This window comes from Simochromis diagramma, unplaced genomic scaffold (assembly GCF_900408965.1).
Source record: "Simochromis diagramma unplaced genomic scaffold, fSimDia1.1 OVJJ01000361.1, whole genome shotgun sequence".
Taxonomy (NCBI): Eukaryota; Metazoa; Chordata; class Actinopteri; order Cichliformes; family Cichlidae; genus Simochromis; species Simochromis diagramma.
This window is the reverse complement of record NW_024386860.1, coordinates 1921631-1945247: the sequence shown is the minus strand read 5'-3', so window position 1 is coordinate 1945247 and position 23617 is coordinate 1921631. Positions and strand designations below refer to the sequence as shown.

Here is a 23617-nt window from a genome sequence, read left to right as displayed (position 1 = left end):
AAAATATCGAGAGTAGTGGAGATAATGAGAACAATAATGCTCGGGTACGTCGCTCTCAAGGCACTGTTTCAGGGGAAAATGGCCTTCTTCTTCCTCCTTTTAAATTTTTATTGCCAGTTGACAAATAATTGAATGGCGCATTACCGCCACCAACTGGTATGGAGTGTGGTCTGAAACGCGAAAGTGGCCTTCTTCGGCGCCTTTTTTTTTTTCTTCTTCCTCAGGCGGCGCGGTCCAAACCGAAGTCAAAGGTGCATGTTGCCGTCTACTGTAGCGGCGTGAGAATGCTCAGGCAAAGTTCTAGCAGAGCCTAACCATTAGTTGACTTGCTAACTAACCAGCCTGTATCCTTAACACATTTACAATCTTCTCCAAAGTTACATTCATCTAGAGTTTTTTCCCCCACAATATACTGTTTTATATTGTCTGTGTGTGTGGTGTCAGCATTGGAGCTGATACCAGCAAACCGCTCTGCAATTTTTTATGGAAGCCCATTTCCACCACTAAAAAAGGAAGAAAAATAAGTATCCATAACTTGAAATTTCGAGTTATCTTTCTCAAATCTTTGAGTTATTTTCTCAAAATTTCCACTTATTTTCTCGAAATTTTGACTTATTAACTCAAAATTTGAAGTTAGCTCGGCCAAATTTTGAGAAAAGTGAGTCAAAATTTTGAGCTACTTATCTCAAAATTTCGAGTTAATAAGTCGAAATTTCAAGAGAGTAGCTTGAAATTTCAAGAAAGATAACGCAAAACTTTGAGTTATGGATACTCTTTTTTTGTGGCGGAAACGGGCTTCCATAGACAGCACTTTCTCTAACAGGCTGATTCAGCTCTGATGGCACAAGGACAGATAAAGGAAATCTTTCATATCACTTACGATCAACCTCAATAATTTAAAGTATCTGTCAGGCACAGAATCATCTCCTGCATATTATCATCATCAGTAATATTATTATTCATTGCAACTGCTGTACCAAAAGAATTAAAAGAAAGTATGGGATAACAAAAGTATTTCTCTTTCCATCATCACATTAGTGCAGTTCAAATTGTTCCAGTGGATGACAAAAAAACTGAATAGGCAGCACAAAAAGTAATCAATCAAATAATAGACTATGATAAACAACATCAAATAAATGAAGCATGAAATATAATGTTTATCAAAGGACCAAGGTCTCTGTTATTGAGATTTTAACCACTGTGTGATGCTCTCTAACAAGGCCTGCCTTTTTGAAATTTTAAGTGATTGTTTGACTCGTAGGAGCCGCAGTGCGCTCCGGGGTTCGCGCCAGCTGTGCACCCATATCATGTGATGCTGAACAGAGAAGCCTCAGACACAGAGGCACTCGATTAGTGGCTGATACAAATAAAAAGTGGCTAAAACACATGCTCAAAACACTTCGTTGGGGGATCAGACTGTTAGTCTTGTCATTTTAAACACTTCCCGAGGCGCTGCATTCGCTATCATTTGTGTTTTAGAGCTCTCCCACAACTCTTCGCTAACTATGTGAGCGCATTCTGGCTCGGTCGTACCACCATTCACCCATGCTGAAGCTAGGGCGCAGCAGTAGCGGAGCCAGTGAGCCGACGACCATTTCCGACAGCTCCGTATGGATTTAACGTCGGTATACGTTGCTGCCTGATGTTTTAGAAAGCCGATCACCGGTGATTTCGAAGATGGGGGATCCCTGTGACCTTAAACACTTCGTAAAGTGAGTACCTCGTGAGCATGTCCCGGTTGTTTAGCGGGTCCTTATTTCTGGTGAAACCACCTTACTACAAAACAAAACATTAGCTATCATGCTAGCAAAGCCGGGTCACAGACTCCACTACAGGGGTCCATTGTATCCTAAAATAGAAGTGAACGTCATATATTTTCTTCCGTGTCAAAAACCTACAAAGGTAAGGTGCTCACACTGTCGAAAAAACCCCATTATTCTGAGTGAACACACCAGGTAAAGCTCAAAGTATAACAAGTTTACGACAGCCACGTTAGCCTACAGAGCGAGGCAAAGCTAACACAGCTAGTGTTAGCTGCTGATGCTAGCCCTTTACAGAAGCAAATGTGATTGTTCAACCCCCTGACAGGCACCCGAAAACACACTAAAAGCCTTACTTCTAGCATGTCAAAGTACACAACTGTTTGCTAGTCGACAGTAATAGCCTACGTTATACACAAGGAATATGCTCCTGCTGTCTTTAAAGACGGCCCATGAAATCTCTGCTAACCTACCCAAGCTAGCTCAGCTATTATATTTTTTAGCAAATTATCATCACGGTCTAATAACTAAGGTATGACGTGTTTTCTGCCTTCTCAGTGTTGATTTAATGTAAGCAATCCTTAAAAAATAGCAGACTAAATTATTTGCTTTAGAACAATAATTTAGCTAGTTCTAGAAGTGGCTGTCTTTTTAAAGGCCATGTTTTGGCTGCATACACTCACTGCACAGGCCATGCTTAAGTGTAGTTACTCAGTTTGCATTCAGTCACGATTTGTTTGTCCCATTACAGTGTCGATGTGGTCATTCACATAAATCGTTGTTCTGCAAACAGCATTTTGTTTTATGTAGTCCGCATGCTTGTCTTTGCCGTGTCTAATAATCAGCTGCATCTTCTAATGCCCGCCCTGCATCCATCCATGTTTTTCCATTTATCTTCGGCCATGAAACTTGCTGTTAATAAACAATTGGCGAACGTAACTTCCTATATGTTGATCAGCTGAAGCAACAACAGTGGAAATTTACAGCCAAATGTACTTAAATTGGGGGGGAGGGGGTCCATGCCTAATGGGAGTAAGACGAGGTACGGCCACATTGCATCGATAGATAACAGAAAGGAAGGCGGGTCTGCAGAAGTCGTTACTGTGCAACGCTTTAATGCATGTGACACAATGTGCTTTCTGACGTTGTGTGCTGAATATACAATGTGTGTTGGACAACAGAGACAAACTGTGAAATACTGCAGTTATTGTGTCAGTAGCAGGAACTTTACTGAGATTTTAATGGTGTCAAAAGTGTACAAGTTCCTGAGTGATTAGCTGTTGTGGATACAGAGAGACTTAGTTCATTGCTTTGTCTTTCTTTTTGTCAGGTGTGGCGTCACTTTGGAGGGCTCATTTCTCTGATTTGGATTATTCTTGGCCAGCAGCCCCTTCAGGCCTACTAATCCTAGACGAATTTCTCTATGGACGCTCTGCACAAGTCAGAGATCAGGTATTAGACAGCAGAAAATGTAGAATGGTTACCAAGTTGTGTTATGTTTATGAATATAGTCTGGCACGCTATTTTTAAAACATTTTGACTTCTACCTCAACCCATCCTCCGCCATGTTATTGTTCATATAAAGAGCTTCTTCTTTTTTTTTTAATTTAAGCACTAAAGTGTCTTATGCAACTCATAAGTTCTGTGCTTTTTTCACATCCTTTCATCTGTTTATTTATTAATTGTCAGTCATTGTCTAGATGGTGTGTTTTTTGTAGTTCATACACAGTTCCTTAACGTTTGTTGTGGTAATACAGGACAGTAAAAGCAGAAAAAAACAAACAAGTCATATATATATATATATATATATATATCGAACAAATTGAATAGAAATTGTTACCTGAAGATGTATTTTTTTTAACCATATATTTTTCATTTTCTTTTTATAATTTATTTATCAGCTTAAAAGATTAGATGCTTGTAAATTACAATTACAAAAAAATTACAAGAAAGCTGTTTGCAAAGGGAAAGATATTCATTGAAACCTGTGTTATAATCTTTTTTTTTAATTGATTGCCCTTATTGATTCCAGATTCAATCTTTACAGGGAAAAAAGTAGTCCTACACATGTTTTTAGCATCAGTGTAACTGATTTATTATCTTTTCAGTGCAGAGACAGAGTAGAAAATATGGCTTGGATTTGACTGAGGTGAGCAAAAACTCCACTCTTTGTTATTGTTTTGTTTTTTGTTTTGTTTTTTTCTTTGTAACGGGCAACTGTAAGGAATACATGGCAGCACTAATTAATGAAAATGATTGGCTTGGAAGCATTTGATTCCAATGGAGCTAATGGGGTTATTTGGAAGCAGTTCTTAACAGGAACCAGTTGTTATTCCCCATTCTTGCATTTCATAGCTCTTTCTGTATTACTGAATGTCCCAGCGCATGTGTCTCAGTTTGAAGGTCACAGGAGAAAAAAAAGAAAATTGAAATCCTATAGGAATAAATGACCCATTTTTCCCATCACCCATATCAAGCTTTGCCCAAAGAAAACAGACACATTTTATTAAAAGTAAAAAGGGAATTAAAAAGTCACACATTAAGTTTTCTTATATGTTGACCGCTTTTATTTCTTTGCTTTTATTGTTGTTTTGGAACACCAGTTACCAGTCTCAGTAAAGAGAGTAAAGATCTATAACAGCAACATGGCGATGAGAAAAGAATGCCCAATGGTGTGCCAAACCCCTTGTTCTGTAGTCTATGCCACTGAAACAGGAGTTGCATACCAGTCGCCCCTTTTCACTCTCAGTGTCATTGTATGTGAGCTCTATTTATTTAAGTTCAGGGTTAGAAATGAATATGAATCCATTTAGCAGAACGTAATTATTTCAGAACAAGTTTCGAAACATTTAAATTCATGGTCATTCCACAATTATCTTACCAACTGTTATTCTTTTCGGTGTTTCTATTGAAAGAGTGATGAAAGAAACTCATACTGCCAGAAAAAAATCTTACTTGCAGTAAAAAGGGGAGAAATCTGAATGCTTTGTCCTTCGGTATGGTAAAGCACAGAATACACTGTGTAAAGGGCCTATTAGACCCGCCGTTGTCGCCCTTGTCAATGGTGACGCGCACCATAAGTGACGTCATATCCGCATAGGCGAGCTGCGCTTTGGTGTCGTTTCAGTTAGCCGTGGACTTCTTAGGTTTTTCTAACCCTTGTGTAGTTGGGGGCAGCCAGATTGAAGACACACGTTTTCAATGGTCATGGGTTTTATCGGCATTTCAGTGATATATCAGTGCAGGAGCTCAGAGATTTGGAAAGTTGAGACTTTCTGGAGAAAGTGTTCCCCTTTCGTCGTCTTTTACTCCCATACCAATGCTGTCGTATAGGCTTTGTCTGTGTGGCAGCACCTGTCATTCAGGAGAATACTGCAGTGAATCTGGTGCCCCCTCAGTGCTGGTGTAAATGGTGACAGGGCTGTGGTGACGTCATGTTTGGCTTGCGACATAACCAGTGGGGGCCTAAAGATGGATGTGGGTCAGCCCACAAGAGCATCACAGCTAGATATAATAAGGCCTGCATATTTAAAAAAAAAAAAAAAAGTTTGAAAAGTGAATCCTAAATATTTTTTGTTCTGGTCTTCACTGAAATATCCACCTATTTCGTTCAGCTCTAAGAATGTGTGGTAGCCGTAGCACCTTGTTTTGGTTTTTCAGTGGTGTTGAGAAGTGATGTTATGCAATGCTGGATCACTTTTGGAAGTTCAGAGAGAGTTGAACTTTTATTTATGTCTTACAGAAATCATTTCGAAATAAGCAGGAAATGTAAACAATAGAGGCAGGAATCACCAGACACTCCACTATACAGTATTATCACAATACTTCACTCATGGTACAATATTTTTGTGATTTTTTTTTTTTTTTTTTTTTTTTTTTTTTTTAAATTTATTTATTTTTTTAATTTTGCGAAATTCTGAGCATTGCAATAATATATATTGTTAGTTTTCATAATTTTTAAACTGCGAATGATGTCCTCAAAGTTAAACTTTGTCAATATCTGTTTCATCCACTAAGATAAAGTTGTCTCACTTCAGTTTCTCCAAAAGTTGATTCTGTTCATCTGGATGTAGCGTTTTCAGTGGGAGAAACTTTCTGTCACTCATTCAAGTGACTTCTTCAGTCTCAGCTGACTGCAGGTTTCCCCAATTTTATAAACAGTATATTTGCATAATAACTGAAACCAGCCCACTGAAGGAACACTGAGCTGGTTCCTTCAGTTTTTCAAAGGAAAAACCAGTCAGACTGTTGTCTGTCAGTCTGCAATTGAATGAGGGCAAGCTGGCATTTGCATGCAATCTGTTTCTGATAATACAGGAATTAGTTGTGATCAAATGTTGAAAATCATATCTGTTGCTGTCTGCATCGACATCGTCTGCATCTTGTTGTAATATTCCCAGAGTATTTGAATTTATTTAATAAAAAAATTGCTATTTGCTGTTCTTGTGTTGATACAATGTCACCGAGCAAAATCACAATACTATGCTGTATCAATTTTTTCCCTAGCAAATAACTAAAACCTTTAAAACTGATCTTGCAAGTTAGTCAGCTTTTAGTAATCTGATTGAACATGCAGTTTTTTTTTTGTTAGCAAAATAGTTTTTCTCTGCATAGTAGCTCATTGTTCTGCCCTCAGAGTAACAGGCTCAGAGGCTGAATGTCTGTTCTGTTCATCTGGTTGTAGTTTGCATGCTCATACCATGTTTGCATGGGTACGTTCCAACTATGTCACATTCTTCTACACCAAAGGTATCTTTATAAGGAATTTGGAATTATATAGACATAATATATATGTATATACTTATGTGAGAATTAGGCATCCAATAGACAGTACATTTTATCTAAATGCACTAACTTTCCTCAGAAATGTTATTGTATTCAACATCACATGCTGAAGTTTATTTTTTTGTTTAGCAGGCTTCCTCAAACTTTGGTGGGTTTGAGGAAACCTATTTAAAGTTGATCTGAGCAGTTATGTAATGTAAAGCAATTTCCTGTCCCCCCCTTAGATGTATGTGACATCTCTAGGTCAGTTAACCTGACAGTCTCAGCACTTCCATTTCATTTATTTATCGGTGAAATCCATTACTGCCTAACACTGTTTGCCACTAGTAGTCTAAACACATATGTTCACATGGCTGCCGTGAGTTGTAAGCTAATTCCCTGTCCGCTATATTTAAAATGTTAAAATGAAACTTGAGTCTGTTTATTTCTGTCTGTTTATTAATTTAACTCTGATAGAAATCAGAAGTGTTAATACACTTGGCATAGCATTCGCTTTGAACTTGGGAATATTGGACAATGAGTGAAAGATGCTGAACCACTGTTTCAGATTGGGCAACAGTTGTTTTGAAGTCATTTGTCATTAGTCCAGAGAACATTTTCAGGTCAATGTTTACATCCTGCAGGTTTACCCTGATAATTTTGGCTTTAATCTTAAAGTTTCTTTTCTGTACTTTTACGATTGTAAATTAATTTCTGACTTTCCTCTCTTCTACTTTCCCATATTGCTCTTATGTAAATCCAGAGAGGAAGGGAGTGGTGCATCGGTAAGTTAACTAAATATAATTAATGACTATAAATATCTGCGGTCTTATCAGCATTTTACAGCCTTTTTTATGATATAAAAGAACTGAGGCAGCACGTTTATGTGTTTTCTCTTGTATTGTAGGTAAAGGTGGAGGGCCTGTCTAAAGCAGCTCTAATCAAAAGCCTGTCTCCCAGAGTCATGCTGTCCAACCACCTTTTGCCTAAAGGGACCAAGATGAAGGTCAACCTAGAAGATCAGGGTCGTCAGAAAGTGTCCTTCAGCTTCTCACAGACAAAGAAGCCACTCCAAAGCTCGTTCTTCATCCCTCCCAGTCCTGATAAGTCAGATCCTCATGCTGCCTCGTCACAGTCAACCTCCGAAAAACCTGGAAAGAGTGCAGACAGCAAAACTGAGCAAAGGCAGACACCCTTGGTGCCAGTATCAAAAACAGAGACGCCTCAGACGCCAGTCCCCACAGCTACTAAAGTGAAAATGATGCATTTCAAGAAGCAAATTCTTAATGACTCTGTGACTGAAGAGAAACAGTCAGTTATGCCAGAAGAGCCGCACACCTCTCTATTTCAGAATGAACTCCCAGCACCCCAGAGTCTCATCAGCACCTGTCCCTCTGAAAGTGCTCACACTGAAACCTCTGAGACGAGAGAAACCTCAAGCCTCAAGAAACCAGCTGCTTCCTCAGGAAAAGATGGGGAGACATCCAGCAGTGCTGAGCAGGATGAAAAGATACACAAAAGGAAAACCAGGTCACAGTCAGATAGTGCCCCCCCTGGCTCCGAATCTGATGGAGATTCAGCCCAGATGTCTTCCAGCCACAAATCAGTTGATTCCAAAAGTAAAACAAACTCTGACAGCAGAAGTAAAGATGTAAGAAAATCTTCTTCTGGTTCACATGCAGAGGAAAGGGAAAAAAGTTTCTCAAAGCGCTCAGAGAATTACGAAAGGTCGTCTAGTTACTCGAAATCAGACCGTGATTCCAGGCACACATCTTCACGCTCATCCCGATCAGAGAAAGATCGCCGAAGGTCCAGATCTAGATCACGGTCTAGATCAAGAGGTTCTCGAACAAGTTCTTCACACTCCAGATCAGACAGAATTAGAAGTGACAGAGGATCGCGCTCTGAAAGGTCCTACTATCATGAATCAGACCGGAGATCGCACAGGAGTTCTCCACGCAGGGATAGAAGACGTTCTCGCTCTCGGACTGACAGAACTCGGGACAGTTCCGACTCTGAAGATGACCACAGAAAAACAAGGTCGAGGACAAGTGACAACAGTAGGTCATCTAACCACTCAAGCTCGCATAAGGAGTCAAAATCATCATCCTACTCAAAATCTGAAAAAACCTCAAAATCTGTAGATTCACCTCACTCTTCAGAGTTGGATAAAAGAACACAGTCCTCAAAGTCTGAAAGGAGTACAAAGCGGTTATCGGACTCTGATACCCTACGCAAGGGTTCTCCTGATCTGGACTCCAGTCACCGTAAATCTAGCAGCCATCATAAGTCAGAGGCCAACAATAAATCTTCATCTTCCAGTAGTCACACACACTCTCAGACACATGAAAAACGGCAAAAAAGCAGCCCCAGTGACTCTGAAACGGATCATAAGGGCAAATTACAGTCATCCAACAGAAGCTCCAGCTCCTTGGAGAACTGTAAAAACTCTCAAAAGAAAAGCAGTAGACCAGAGTCGAAACAGGTCCCCTCTAGATCTTCTGTGAAATCTTCTGGGCAAGACAGACAATCAGATGATTTATTTCATAGCCCTGGAAAAGCACCATCTTGTGCAACCACAACAGAATCATTTTCTCAGAGTTCAAAAGAAAAATCCGATTCCCAACCGGTTGAAAATGAAAATGGCAATAAAGATGAAAAGGAGGTGGGGTCTTGTGGTGAGGGTTCGCAAGAACTGTCACTTAAGACAGAAGAAAAATCAGGTCTTGAAACGGAAAATAACATTGCCTCTGATGTCACTTACAGCGAGAGCCTAAAGCATGTAAACTCTACTCTGGAAAACGTGTCTAATGTGAAGGATAGCCTTTCCTCTAATGATCCAACACATGTGAACTCAAATGCATCTGTCGTAAATTTATGTAGTGGTAATGACAGTACAATGTGCAATAAGGACGAGGACATTTTTTACTGTTCAACTGGGCCAGAGTCTGTACTTCATTCAGTGGATAAAGCTGTCACAGAGGCTGTCCAGCAAAACACTAAACCAGAAAATGTTGAGCTGGATGAAGTTCAGCCAGTCAGTAAAGAGTCTGACACAAATTTGCCAGTCAAATCTGATTCATCTTGTCTTCAGTCTGAGAATCCGCCAGAGTCACTACCTACCGATGTAAAAAAGGGCAGCTGTAGTACCCGAAAGTCACGGTGGGATATTGTTGGGCAGGATTCCTCGGAGAGTGAAAATTCACAGAGAACTGTTTGTGTAGAGAGTAAACTGTTAAATACTGTTAAAAAGGTGATCTCTGTCAAAAAAATAGAGTTCTCTAAAGATAATGCTCAACAAGACTGTGATATTAAAGATGATATTCAGCAGGAAGCTGGAACACATTCCAGACTGGTAAGGCAGATGGAGATCTCAAAGCAGGAAGTCCAATCAGAGAGCACACCCGTGACCTTTAATTGCAAAGACCAAAGTGAGCCTTCGCAAGCCAGCACCAGCAATGACCACTGTGACTCCAAACTGTCTGCTTCTCAAAATTCAAACACAGATCAGCCACTGCACATAAATGACAAGATACAGATCAACTCGGCAGCAACGGCACAGCACTCAAATGAGGAAAATTCCGAAAACAAATCCAAGGACAGTGCTAGCAAGAGCAAACTGAGTAAGAGAATGTCTCCCAGTCAGGATGCATCAGGACAGAGTGAGGCCAGTGATAGCGATAACTCAGAGTATGACTCTGATTGCGACGAGGCTATAAAACAGTTGCACTCTGTAGTAGTGGTGCCAAAGAATTCTTGTCTAACAATGAATACAGAGGAGAGGGGACCTTTGAATATTTTACAACAGCAGAATGCCATAGCAGCTGAAAAACATATTAGTGAACCCCCAAATCAAGTTACCCAACAGAAAAAACAACCCACAACACAGACTGGTATAAGCGATTCACTCAGTAATAGTACATTGTGTCAGTCCCAGAGCAATATGATTGATAGCACCAGTCACTCAGAGGCCTCCACCTCCATCAGTACCCAGCCTTATACTGCTGGTCATACCAGTTCCCATGCAAGTGTCACAGATTCCACCCCCATGCGTGATAATTCCAAACAGTGTGAGCAAGGGCACAAACAACATGATGTGAGCAACAGAGGAGATCGGACGCACGTGCATTACCAACAAGATCATTTCTCCAGGGCTGACAATATTAATGAGAAGCATGAATTCAACCTGGGTTGGGATTTCTCACAACCAGAACAGCCTACTAGTACGTACCAGCAGCCTGATAGCAGCCACGGGCCTCAGTTAACAAACACTAAACTGTCAGGATCTTTTTCCAAGGAACAAGAACACAGACCAAGTACTGCTTCCTGTATCCAGCAGTCGCAAAACATGCAGACAAGCAGAAAAAACTACCTCCATGCAAATGTCATTGATCAGGATCCTTCAGGCGAAATTCAACCCGACTCCCTCACTAATGATCATGACGACTTCAGTGGGGATAAATCATCAAGTTGTAGCAAAACGGCTTTTGAGGGCAGTGGGCCTAACACTCAAGGGTCATCAAGCTTTGTACAAGGTCATGAAATAAGCAGCAATAGCAGGGGTTCTGCTGTACCAGACCCCTCTAGAGAAGACAGTTTTAGGCCCCACAGAGGAAGGGGCCCTCCCAAGAAAAGGCGTCCAGAGATAGAGTCCGATTCAGACAACGAGGCAGAGGCTGGCCCTGCAGCTAAAAGGGACCGTCAAGGAGATACTGAAGTCGCTAAAGAAACTCTTGTAAAATCTGCAGCGGACCGTCCATCACTCACTCTGCAGGACTTTCAAGATGCAAATAGATGGAAAGAGTTTGCCAAGTCTAAAAAGATGCCTCCGTACTTTGACTTGATTGAGGAGAACTTGTACCTAACAGAAAGGTAAGATGATTCCCGTCAGAGCATCAAGTTTGTTTGTGAAGAGTAACTTCCTAGCAAAATGTTGAATTATTTTCAGACTTGATCTTTGAAAGTTTTAAAATGTAATTTGCAGGAAAAAAAGCAAATCTCATCGAGATATTAAACGAATGCAGTGTGAGTGCCCGGTGCTACCCAGAGAGGACCGAGCAAGGGGCGTACTAGCATGCGGGGATGACTGTTTAAACCGGCTGCTGATGATTGAGTGGTAAGTGTAATAAAGGTTATTGAACCGCTGGCATCTTTTACATCAATAAATATTTTACAACTTTCCTTAATTAAGAACCTGGAAATCCATAGTTTTTTAAGCACCTATTCTGTTTTGTTAATCAAATCTTTTTACATCTTTCTCGTAACATCTTTTTTCCATGTGATGTCTTTTTTTCTTAGTTCGTCACGGTGCCTGAATGGAGCCTACTGCTCTAATCGCCGCTTTCAGATGAAACAACATGCCGACTTTGATGTGATCCTTACAGAAGACAAGGGCTGGGGACTACGGGCAGCTAAAGACTTGGCATCGTAAGACACTTATTGGTTTTTAAAAGAACACTGTGAAATAATTTTTAGAAAATAACATTCAGTAGTTGACAAAAGAGGCTCTCTATTTCACTGCATAACGATAGAACAAGGCCTCGACAGTGCTTCCTAAGAGGTTATAAGATCTGACTTATACTAGATAAAAATGCATGTGGAAAGAAAAAACAACAGTGGTGATATATGTGAAACTGCTTTTGTTGTTTTCTTAGAAACACCTTTGTACTGGAATACTGCGGTGAGGTTTTGGACCACAAAGAGTTCAAAACAAGGGTGAAAGAGTACGCTCGCAATAAGAACATCCACTACTATTTTATGTCTCTGAAGAATAACGAGGTAAGTGATGATTTAACACATCAAATGGCGTCTGTAAATGGTTTTAATGGTTATTTGTGGTGGCTGGAAGAAACGGCTGACGCTGTACTGCCTCTCTCAGATTATTGATGCAACGCTGAAGGGTAATTGCTCTCGGTTCATGAACCACAGCTGCGAGCCCAACTGTGAAACCCAAAAGGTACGGTGGCAAAATAAAACTCTTTGGCGTATCCTTTTAGTTTCTTTTACTTTTTTTTATTTTTTTTTTGTTTTTTTATTTAATTTTTTAATCGTTTCAGTGGACAGTCAACGGTCAGCTTCGAGTTGGGTTCTTCACCACCAAGGCTGTTACTGCAGGAACTGAGCTCACGTTTGACTACCAGTTTCAGAGATATGGGTACGGTTCCTGCGCGGTTACTGTATTTTTGTGTTCGACGTATAATATATGAATAGACTCAAAAAGAAAGACTGGTTAACCTTTTCATCGAATGGTTTAGCAGTGGTGGTTTCATCTCTGTTTAATTGTACCCTGCAGGAAAGAAGCACAGAAATGCTTCTGTGGAGCACCCAGCTGCAGAGGCTTCCTGGGTGGGGAGAACAGAGTTAGTGTTCGAGCAGCTGGTGGGAAGATGAAGAAAGACCGCAGTCGAAAGAGTGCTCTCACAACGGTCAGTTCTTTTAGTAATATTTAAAGGTCTTAAGGCATTTCTTTTAAGTGTAGCTTTAACAGGTTTGCATGGAGGCCGGCACTTTAGTGACTGATACACAACAACAAAGAGAGGGAAAGACTTACAAATTTGTATAAATTGAGTGCTGAGAACTGTTAAGCTACATACACTGCTGTGTGCAACTGTTATTTTCCTTTTCTTAATAATCAGGTACATAAACCTGTTAGAAAATATTCATGCAAAATCAATCATATCAGAAAAGGCAACAGAAGCTGTGAACTCATTAACTGTTCCTTTTTTAAAAAGTTTACACAATAAAAGTGCAAAAAATGATATCTTTCTTTTCCTTTTGATCACTATAATAAGTAACTGCTTCAGCAATATAGTGAAAATGTGTTAGTAATGTACCAGAACTTCAGGATATTTGACTACTTGGTATTCACAGCCTCATTTACAGGGTAATTTTAGTGGTCTTTGAAGTCATAGTATTAAAGTTACGGTAGAGGATTCATAACAGCCTGTATTACAATGCCTGTACTTGCTTCTTAGATTAGATCTGTTTGTTTCAAGCTTATTATTTTTTTAATATTTAGACACTGCTGGAATATCTCTGCATAATTTGAAGTTCAGTCTTTATTTGTCTTATATTGCATGTCAGTAGACACTCTGAAACTAACTGTTTTAGCTACCCTCCTTTTAAGGCCACCCTCAATTTAAGCTGGAATTCTTCAGAGTGCCTCACCCCTCATTTTGAACAGCAGGTTGATGGGGCAGCCAGAACTGTGTGCCTTGATATCCCCTCTCTTTGACGTCAAACGGAGCCAGAAATAGGGGGGAAATGAGCTATTAGAACAGCCCAAGCGTTTTGGCTCACTGTGATTACTTGCACAGTACATAAGTTGACCTTTATTATTTGAAACTTTGTCCTTGTGTAATATGAGAAGCCATCATTGTAACTACAGGCTGTATACACTGAGTGTTTTAAATGCCAAAATGTATCTTCACTCTTGTTTCTATGCTGTCCTTTCACAGGTCGATGAAGAGCTGGAGGCATTACTAGAGAATGGCGAAGGCTTATACGATGAGAAACAGGTGGTGTCTCTCTGCAGACTGATGGTCCGAGTGGAAACGATGGAACAGAAACTCATCTGTCTAAAGCTCATACAAGTATGACTAGATCTGTCAATACGTTGTCTATATTGTTGATATTTTTTTTTTATCTTCTTTTTTAGGTTATAACATGCTATGTTTGTTTTGTACAGGATACACAAAATCCATCATGCTTGAAGCAGTTCTTAGACCACCATGGATTGTCTTTGCTCTGGATTTTCATGGTGGAGCTTTCCGAAGCTAAAGGCAACAGTGCCAACAACATCAAACTGCAATTACAGGTGAGATATGTCAAAATGTTATCATATATCACTGTATGGCCCATACACAGCCACTTGCTGTTTGACCAGCGATTGCCTTGTTTGCAGATCATGAAGACCCTCAGTGTGCTGCCCATCTCAACTAAGAACATGTTGGAGGAGAGCAGAGTCCTGACCTTCATTCAGCGGTGGGCTCAGACAAAAACTCTTCCTCAGCAGACTGAGATGGATGGTTACTCTAGTGAGAACACCTCCCGTGCCCAAACTCCCCTCAACACTCCTGATGGTTCCTCCGCTAAAATGGGACCAGAACTAGATAGTGACACGTCCAAGCCTGCTGTGTACAGACGCCTTAAAATCATCAGCGAAAACAGTCTGGACAGCGCTCTTTCTGATGCTAGCAAAGCATCTGATGGGAAAGAGGAAGAGGAGGAGGAGGATGATGAGGAAGATGATGAAAATTCACGTGCAGGACTTCCTGAAGGAAAGCAGTTGAAGCCAGACACACCGGTGGACGCTGCAGATCCAACCACAGATTCAGCGGAAGAGTCGGGAAAAGAAGTCATAGGAGAGAAACAGGAAGAGGCAGCGATGACTTCAAGCAGTGAACCTCAACCTCCAACTGAAGAGGTGAAGGAAAAACCTGATTTGGTTGTGGAAGAGGACTCGGATATGAAAGAAGTCAAAAGTGAAGATCAGGCAGATGAGCTGGAACCAGCAAAAGAGCCAGTTGAAACACAAGAGAGTGGGAAGCCACAAGATACCCAATCAGTGACAGAAAAGGCAGAATTAGAAGAAGGCCAGCCCAGTGTTAAAGTCCATGAGCCAGAGACCCAATCCAGTCAAACGGGTGTTGCTGATGCTCCACCTGAGCAGCCTTCAGAGACTATGGAATCCCAGACAGAGGCTGAAGAGGCTAAGAAAACACTGCCTAGCAGTGAGCCACACAGTGGTGAACCAACCACTGATGTTCCACCTATCGCTGAAGCCCCGGAGGCCACGATTCCCTCAGCGGTCACAGCAACCCCTGTGGATCCATCAGTGATAGGGACTCCTTCTCAAGATGAAGAGGAAGGTGTCTCAGATGTGGAGAGTGAGAGGAGTCAGGAACCACAGCTCAGTGTTTTGGACATTAGTGGCATGGCTGCTAGGCTTCTAGAAAGCTGGAAGGATCTAAAGGTATATTCATAAGTTGTCGCCTTCAAAGGAAAATATAAACATGTATAAAATGTGTATCATCCAAATGTTTGCGATGCTCTCATCATTGTATTCCAAAGTCAAAGTTCTGTTATTTTCAGGAGGTGTACAGGATACCAAAGAAGACTCAAGTAGATAAGGAAGGAAGAGGTACGGTTACTTCGAAGTTTATGTTTGGCTTGAAACATTATTTGCATAACTTTTAATATAATTTGATTTTTCTGGCAGATCGCAGCCGAGATCGAGATACAGCTTTGACGCCACGCACCACGTCAGGAAGCCGAGAACGTGAACGGGAGCGAGAGAAGGAGAGGGAACGGGACAGAGACAGAGATTATGACAGAGACAGGGATCGAGATTGGGACAGAGACAGGGATCGAGATTGGGACAGAGACAGGGACCGCGATCGAGGCTCTGAGAAAACTCCGCGCAGCTCTGAGCGACGGAGGAGACGCTCGCCATCTCCACCTTCATCCTACGAGAGGAGCAGCCGACGCACTGAGGAACGGTAGGAATTTGTGTTATTTGTTGATTGTGTCCTCGAATCATAGTGTTTTTTCTTTTCCCAAACTCTCCTAGTGAAGGTTTGGTACTCAGCTGTCCTCATGTTCTCTGAATTGTGAAGGTTTGATCCATCTAACAGCAGCAAGACACCAAGAGGAGTTGGTGGCAAGGAGCGCAACAAACTGTCCACAGAGGAGCGCAGGAAGCTGTTTGAACAGGAGGTTGCTCAGCGGGAAGCACAGAAGCAGCAACAGCTTCAACAGCAGCAGCAGCAGCTCCAGTCTTTGGCTTATGACCCGGCTCTAGCCTATGCCTCCAGCCCTGGCTTCATCACGTACCCACCTGGATATCCCATCCAGACTTTTGTGGATCCTTCCAACCCCAATGCGGGCAAAGTACTTCTCCCAACACCTACAGTGGAGCCGAGTCTCAACTATGAACAGACTCCACCCCAGCGTCTCGTCTCAGATCTAGGACTGACCTCTCCATCTTCCACTCCCCAAACCACTCCAGTCACCAATCTCCCTCAGCACGTCACTACCGCAAACCTTGCCTCTGGCAACCCTCAGCAGTATGCCCAGCCAACTGTAGCAACCCAGGATGCAGGCGTAGCTGTCCTGTCGGTACCAGCCCAGTCTGCCCCTCAGGTACAGGGCCAACAGAGCTACACCACTCTCTGGGACCCCACCACTCAGCAGGCAGTGACTGTGCAGACACAACCTGCACAGCAGTATGCCACAGCCCCGGGACAGGGTCAGACTCCCACAGCTATCTATTATCAGGGCCAGCCTTGCCAAACAATCTACAGCATCCCTGCTCCCTACCCCCAGACCAACACTCCAGTCATACAGGTAATCTTCTTGCTCTGGTCATATACAAATGTCCATTTTTACCTTTCTTAGATTTGCTCATTGCCCACGTTTGATTTTTGTGTAATTTTTATAAATAACCTATATTATGATATACAAGAGATAACTCCTTGATATAGAAAAAAGCGAATGTTAATATCTTTATTGTGATTGAACTGTATGAAAATACAAGACAGTCTTTTAAAAGATGGTTAATAAAGGAAATTATGTTTTTCCTGACCAATCTGTAGTATATTTTTGACCCAAATTCGATGGAGTTTGGGAAAACTAAGCTCATAATTCAGAGGAGGATATTTTTATTTTATTCCTTAAAAAAGAAAAAAGAGGTTCTGAACATCTGTAAGACTGCCATCTAATTGTGCTTTGTTTTTGAAGGCATACACTGATCCCACAGCCAGCTACCTACATGGCCAGCCGGTATATCCTGGTCAGCAGGGAGTGGTGGTGCAGCAGGGAGGCACAGTCACCACCATTGTAACATCTCAAACTGTTCAGCAGGTAACAGACAAGACGTAAAACATGATATTATAAGGCAGTTGAGTTTGTGGTTTTGAACAAGCTGTATTATCGTGGCCACAAGGGGGCGGTATAGATCTGAATTATGCATCTGTCCCTTTTAATATGAGACAGAGTCCAGCTAAATGGGTCCCATTTGTTTATAAGAATGTAAACACGTATGACTTCAAACTACAGTTGTTATAGTGACAAATTTAAGTTGTTACATAATGGCCATATACATTAGAAATTAGATGTCAATTTGTTTTCTTTTTGTTTTTAAATGGAAGCTGTGTCAGTAATTTTTGATCTCTTTTTAAACACATTAAAGTGAAGCTGTATGTGTATATTTTGTGATCATACTAAGTTTAAAACTTATTTTCTTCTCCAGGAAATGATTGTGCCCAACAGTGTGATAGACCTGCCTCCACCTTCTCCCCCTAAACCCAAAACTATCGTCCTACCTCCCAACTGGAAAGTGGCTCGGGACCCTGAAGGCAAAATTTACTACTACCATATTGTTACAAGGTTAGTAAAACTGTGTTGCAGGGGTGTTTTGTGTGTGTGCCTCAGTAAAGTCCTCACAAGCATATTGCGTTCCATTTATTTATTTATTTTCCCTTTAGGCAAACACAGTGGGATCCACCAACCTGGGAAGGAAATAGTGACAACACTAGTGTGGACCATGAATCAGAGATGGACCTGGGAACACCCACCTATGATGAAAATCCTTCCAAAGTGAGCTTTTGACATTGATTACTCTTCACTGAAAGATTTTAAAAAAGTTAACTGTTGTGATCTAATCTTAGGTGGGTGGTCAGAAACAGCGGGTTTTAGTAACAGTCTTCACAGAGTGGAAAAGTATCTCTGCATTCCTTCGTTTGACAATGAGAAAGAATCCACATTACTTTTTCGTTAGTTCCCCAGAAAGTTTGCGCTTGGATGCAAAACACGATTATAGTGTTTGTTCCTTGAGGTAATTGAAGATGCTGCACCAGTGATTACTTTCAGCTGTTTCTCAACTAAGAAGAAAAAAAGAAGAAGAAAAGCCTTCAGCACAACACCACATTCTGTCGAGTCTTATAAACTTGGCGGCGACTACACCTCACAAAATGGCTTCATCGCACTCTACAGAGAGACAGAAATTTTAAGAGTGTGTCTAAACGCCCCGCCCCCTGCTCAGCTGTCTGTCCTTTAGCCTCAAGGCTAAAGAGGAGGCGATGCCTAAGCTCATCTCCTCTCTTCTGCTTCCTTTGTTTTCCCCTTTCATTTTTTATCCTGTCTTTAAGGATAATGGAAACCATGTGGGAGATTTAGCCTTCATTTATTTGCAGTTTGGGGTTTTACGCTTTAACTGCATAACTGTCTCTTTGAAAGACTTGCACAGTGACGGACATGCAGCCCACAGCAAAGGTAGACGTGAGAGTCGGTGGAAGTTTATTTGTAAACTTTGTCATTTTAAGTGGTGACAGTACAGAGACGCGCCATCGTGTAGGAGGTCACAAATCTTAAGTGTTGTCTGCATACAAAACCCCAGAAATGAGACCACGCATCATCCGGGCAAACTCCGACTCACGAGATACAACAGCTGTTGAGAAACACAAAGAAGACACACACTGACACGCATACAGAGATTCCTTGATTTATTCGTAGGGTGTGTTGGTTCATTTAACAAACAAGACTGAGGTGAAACATCCATGTTGTTCATTAATCCAAGAACAGCTACATGTGTGTGAGCTGTAGACTTTAGACAATGGTGGTGCCCACCTCCAGGGCTCAAAACTATGACACATGCTTTAGCCTTGCAAAGCATTCTGTCTCACTGTCTGGATTCCTCCTCTGTGTGTGCGGCTGTGTGTGTGTGTGAATCCTTTATGCTTGTTCTTGATACTCACCGCTTCGTAGTGGGTGTAGGCAGTTAACTGCTGCCTGCTTGGCTTTGCTGTGGAAGGCTGCGGCCAGAGAGGAAGCAGCACCCTGGCAGGATATCCCTGCGTTGTTTCAAATAGCTGGTGAACAGGTGCCTCATTTACTCCCTACTGACCTCAGTAGCTGTCGTTGCAACTTGTAGGAATGTTTTAATTAAGCTAAGCTAGGGTTGGGTTTGCAGCATAGAAAAATCAGTTTGCAAAGTGGCGTGCTAATTCTGGTCCGCAACATTTCAAAGTTATATTTGTCCGCAAACAAGCCTGTTAATGAGTTTCTCTTATGATGACGTTGCAGTTTTCCACAAAGACGGCTGAAGCAGACACTTCCAGTGAACTCGCTAAGAAAAGTAAAGAGACCTTTCGCAAGGAGGTGAGTCAGAGTTTCCACAAACTGTGTTAAGAGCAATGTTTTTAACTCCTTGTTTTTTAAACATATATACAGTGTCTGCGCTTCGATCTGCATGGTCGTGAATCTGTCCGGCCATTTCTGTTTTGTTTTTGTTTTTTTAATTCTGTACATTACTTAACTTTATACCTGTTTGTTAATCAGATGTCACAGTTCATAGTGCAATGCTTGAATCCTTATCGAAAGCCAGACTGCAAATCTGGACGCATCAGCAACACAGAAGACTTCAAACACCTGGCTAGAAAGGTAACCGTGTTCATACATGGATTAAGTTTTCCACAAAGTCCTTGCAAACGTTTCTTTCTTTCCTAGTGTGGTCACGGCACAGTGAGGATGCTGGTCAGCATTTAATGTAAACAAAGTTTTCAAAGTTTCCTTCAAACTATTACTAAATAATTAAACTCCCACGATTTCGGCGTCCAGCCAAATGTTTTTGTGTTCTGCCTCCAGAACAAATGTTGTACATGCTAGCTATTATCACTGTCTCTTTTGTTTTAGCTCCTTCTCAAAAGCTGTTTTCAACCAGCATCTCTTCAAAGGGCGGTGGGGGTTTTTTTTCCATTATGATTCTCAGTAGGTCCATGGATAGTGCATGCGAGTGGTTTGCCACTCGAACATACCAGGACTCTGAGGACATGGGCGCAGTAAACAGAAAGACGACTTAGGCTTCACCCATTTAAAGACTGCAGCATTGTATTATGTCAAATTATAAAGAGCAAAGTCACTAAAGGGGATTAACCACTCTACCGCAACTTCAATATCAGTTTATTGTAGACTTGAGGGCAAGAATGAATGCCTAACTCTTTCCTCACTTCTGCTCTGTCTTCTAGCTAACTCACGGAGTTATGAATAAGGAGTTGAAAGCTTGCAAGAATCCCGAGGACCTCGAGTGCAATGAAAATGTGAAGCACAAGACCAAGGAATACATCAAAAAGTACATGCAGCGATTCGGCGCCGTGTACAGACCCAAGGAGGACACAGAGGTGTATTGAAGCATTTCAGGCCACAGATGTTACACTTTGCTCTGCGCTAACACAGGAGAAGCACAGATTTGCCTTTCCATTCACTCCCACATGTACGAACTGTCCAGCCTGAACAGTGAAGTAGTTTCTTTATTTCTATTTATGTCTACGAATTGCACTGCTGAAGTTCTCCAGGCCCTGCGGATCGCACAGGAGCCCCGATATACGGACTCTGGGAGACTTGGTTGTTGATGACCAACCCAAGACTCCAGGTGCAGTGTTCTCAGACGATGACACTGAGGGGTGCTACAGAGACTGTTTTCACTGACTGTTTTATTTTTTAGCGTTTTTGTTTTTTTTCATTTGCGGCTCTTAAAAGTTCCTCAGATGATCACCTCAATTCCAGTTTTTAAACTGTTATATCCCTGAATGAGGATCATTCACAGGAATCAGCTTTGGTATCACATTTATCAAAGTTTTGTTGTTACTTTCCACTGTTTAAAAAAAAAAAAAAAAAGGATCCGTGCCCGAACAGTCGAGTTCTCCCTCCCCAGCCTCCTTTTTCTCCCCCCTTTGTACACGCTTCAGCCCCCTGCCACTGACCATATCTGGTGCTGCTTTTAAATGGGCTGTGGAGGTCCAAGCTTCCACTCCTGCAAACCCTGCCTTCTTAACCACAAGACTTTGGAGCCTCTGTTGTTTTATGAATGCATGATGTAACCTGAGGTCAGAGTGATCCTTATGGAAATCCCTACATTTTCCACATCTTCTTACTTCAAGTAATCTTCCCTCACGGGGAGCTTTTTGCTCACGGTATACTGAGGGATCAATCGGTGGCAATCAGGCTGGCGAAAAGGAGTTAGCGGTCAATCTTTTCTTGACTTTTATCAGTTAATGTGTAATAATGGGAGCAGGGTTTGAATGCTATGTTTGACATGCTGTTTAGGTGTGTGTCCAGTTACTTCCCCACCCCCTCGTTTCTTGTCCGGCCCCACTTCCTCAACTTGTTCTGCCCGATTTCCTCTTCTTGCAGGAATGATTCTGAGAATGAAGGTCGTAGCATTGCAGTTTTAACCGTTTCTAAACATCCCACGTGCTCAGTCTTTTTACCACTCTTAGTCCTAGCAAGACATTTGAGACACTTTGGTCGACAAACTGTCGCTCATTAATTTCTGAGATTTTTACAGTTGGCACTAAAAGTTGTTTCTTTAGCATTAGGTCATCGATTTTACATCGCATAAAATTGCATTAAAAAGAATTCCAACATATGTACATTGCTTTATATGTGAATATACTGAATAATAGTTTTTTGGAATGCTTAATTAAGCAGACACTTTGTAAATGGAATATGATTTGGTGATTAAAAGTGTAAATATTGTGTAAAATTAACAAAGCTGTATGCAGGAGAGTAGGGTGATGGAGCACAGTGAGCCCACCCATCCTCACCAGCTTAGTCCTCCTGATGCAGTTCCCATATCAGTCAGTGAAACTTAGGAGCCCACTGACTCACAGCCAATTTATTTTAATGAAGTGGCCAGGGAGATGTTCATGTGTTTTGTTTTTTAGTTGTTATTGTTGGTGGTGTTTCTTTTTTTTTTAATTATTATTTTTCTATGTACAAATTAAATTTCACCCAACTCTACTGTAAGTATTGTGTAAGCACATTGTCATACCGAGTGTAAAAACATTTTAAAGATAATAAACTTTTTTTGTAAAATCACATCAATTTTTTTTTTTCTGCGGTGCAGTTCAGTTAGGTTTGTTTGAGCATCAATTAAATAGACCAGAATATCTCTAAGCAAATGTGACTGCCTCGTGCTTCATGATTAACAGCGTCGCGCACACCCAATCCCATTTTTAGATCTGCTCCCGCCTCTAATAAAGGGTGCACATGGCACGAATGCCACTACGGCACTTTCGCACAGCACTGAGCCAGATGTTCGGCCCCGCTAAAAGGGAAAAAAGTATGGACTGCCTTCATTAGAGACATTCAGTGTGCTCTAAATATGGAGAGCTGTGAGGAGTAGAAAGAGGCGCTGCTGTGCTTCCCCTCTCTCTTCTGGGTCCCAACCCCACCCCACCCCCTTTCCAGTGTATGCACATTCCGCAGCCTCATGCCCGTGTGCTCCAGACCGCAGTTAAGCAGTCCCTTCTGGAGTGTGTGACGGCATGTAACGCTGCTCTAGGCCATGCACGATGCCTGCTCCCACTTAGGACTGTAGGCAAAGAGATCATTAACAGATCCGAGTTCACGGCAGAAGGGGAGGAGGAATGAGAGATGGTGTCTCAGTGAGAAACAGAAAACTGCTCCTCCAGAAGATTTAAGATTATTTTGGTTTCGCCCTCAAATTATTAAATACCTCTTAAATGATTTCCCCTCAGGGTTTTGGACAGGAAACGTCCTCATACACTAAATCCCTTGAAGAGAAGTAGTTTATTCCATGTCCAAACTTTGTTACTCTAACCCATCAGATGAGTTTTATACTTTGACTAAAGATGATAGACGTAGGTTTATGGGACTGTGGTTCTTTAGCAATAAATGTCTTATTTCCGTAAACCTAAAAAAAAAGACTTTTCATTTGGTGCAAATACAACTGTTCACTGTTGCCTTTCACTAGACGGTCATAAAACACTGTATCATTATTACATAAACAATGTTAGAACTGTTTGGGCCTTTGGGAAGATGACAAAAAGATGAAAATTAAACTATACTGTGTGAAACTAATGAGGCCTGTCGAATCTCTTGTCAGCTGAGCTCTTTTATCATCACTTTTACATATTTCATCTGTTCTTCATTTCTGTGCTTCATGTTTAAGGCCCTTTTAAAACGTATTAACATTTGTTCTGATTGTAACTTTAAATTGTAATTCTGCTTCTTTTTCTTTTTTTGTTTTTAACGAGTTTCTAAATAATCACTTAGCCTCGAGAAACTAAATA

The 23617-nt window shown here is 41.4% G+C and overlaps 1 protein-coding gene across 4 annotated transcripts; it reads left to right on the top strand.

The window, feature by feature from the left end:
• Window positions 1-1268: 1268 nt before the first annotated feature.
• Window positions 1269-23401, top strand: setd2 (SET domain containing 2, histone lysine methyltransferase). Of its 4 annotated transcripts, none has more exons than XM_040031064.1 (22): window positions 1270-1712; window positions 3091-3212; window positions 7288-7309; window positions 7432-11396; window positions 11509-11640; window positions 11823-11951; window positions 12179-12302; window positions 12403-12480; window positions 12581-12678; window positions 12817-12949; window positions 13982-14116; window positions 14212-14340; window positions 14428-15498; window positions 15618-15666; window positions 15745-16024; window positions 16142-16871; window positions 17265-17387; window positions 17776-17912; window positions 18011-18122; window positions 19608-19682; window positions 19863-19964; window positions 20549-23401. In XM_040031064.1, the coding sequence occupies exons 2-22, from the start codon at window positions 3184-3186 to the stop codon at window positions 20708-20710; spliced, it is 7815 nt and encodes a 2604-aa protein (XP_039886998.1). In that variant the 5' UTR covers window positions 1270-1712; window positions 3091-3183; the 3' UTR covers window positions 20711-23401. The 4 variants fall into 4 exon arrangements, with proteins under 4 accessions (XP_039886997.1, XP_039886998.1, XP_039886999.1 ...); XM_040031065.1 differs by lacking the exon at window positions 1270-1712 and adding an exon at window positions 1733-1902; XM_040031066.1 differs by lacking the exon at window positions 1270-1712 and adding an exon at window positions 3869-3909 and having other exon boundaries at window positions 3098-3212.
• The last annotated feature ends 216 nt before the right edge of the window (window positions 23402-23617 follow it).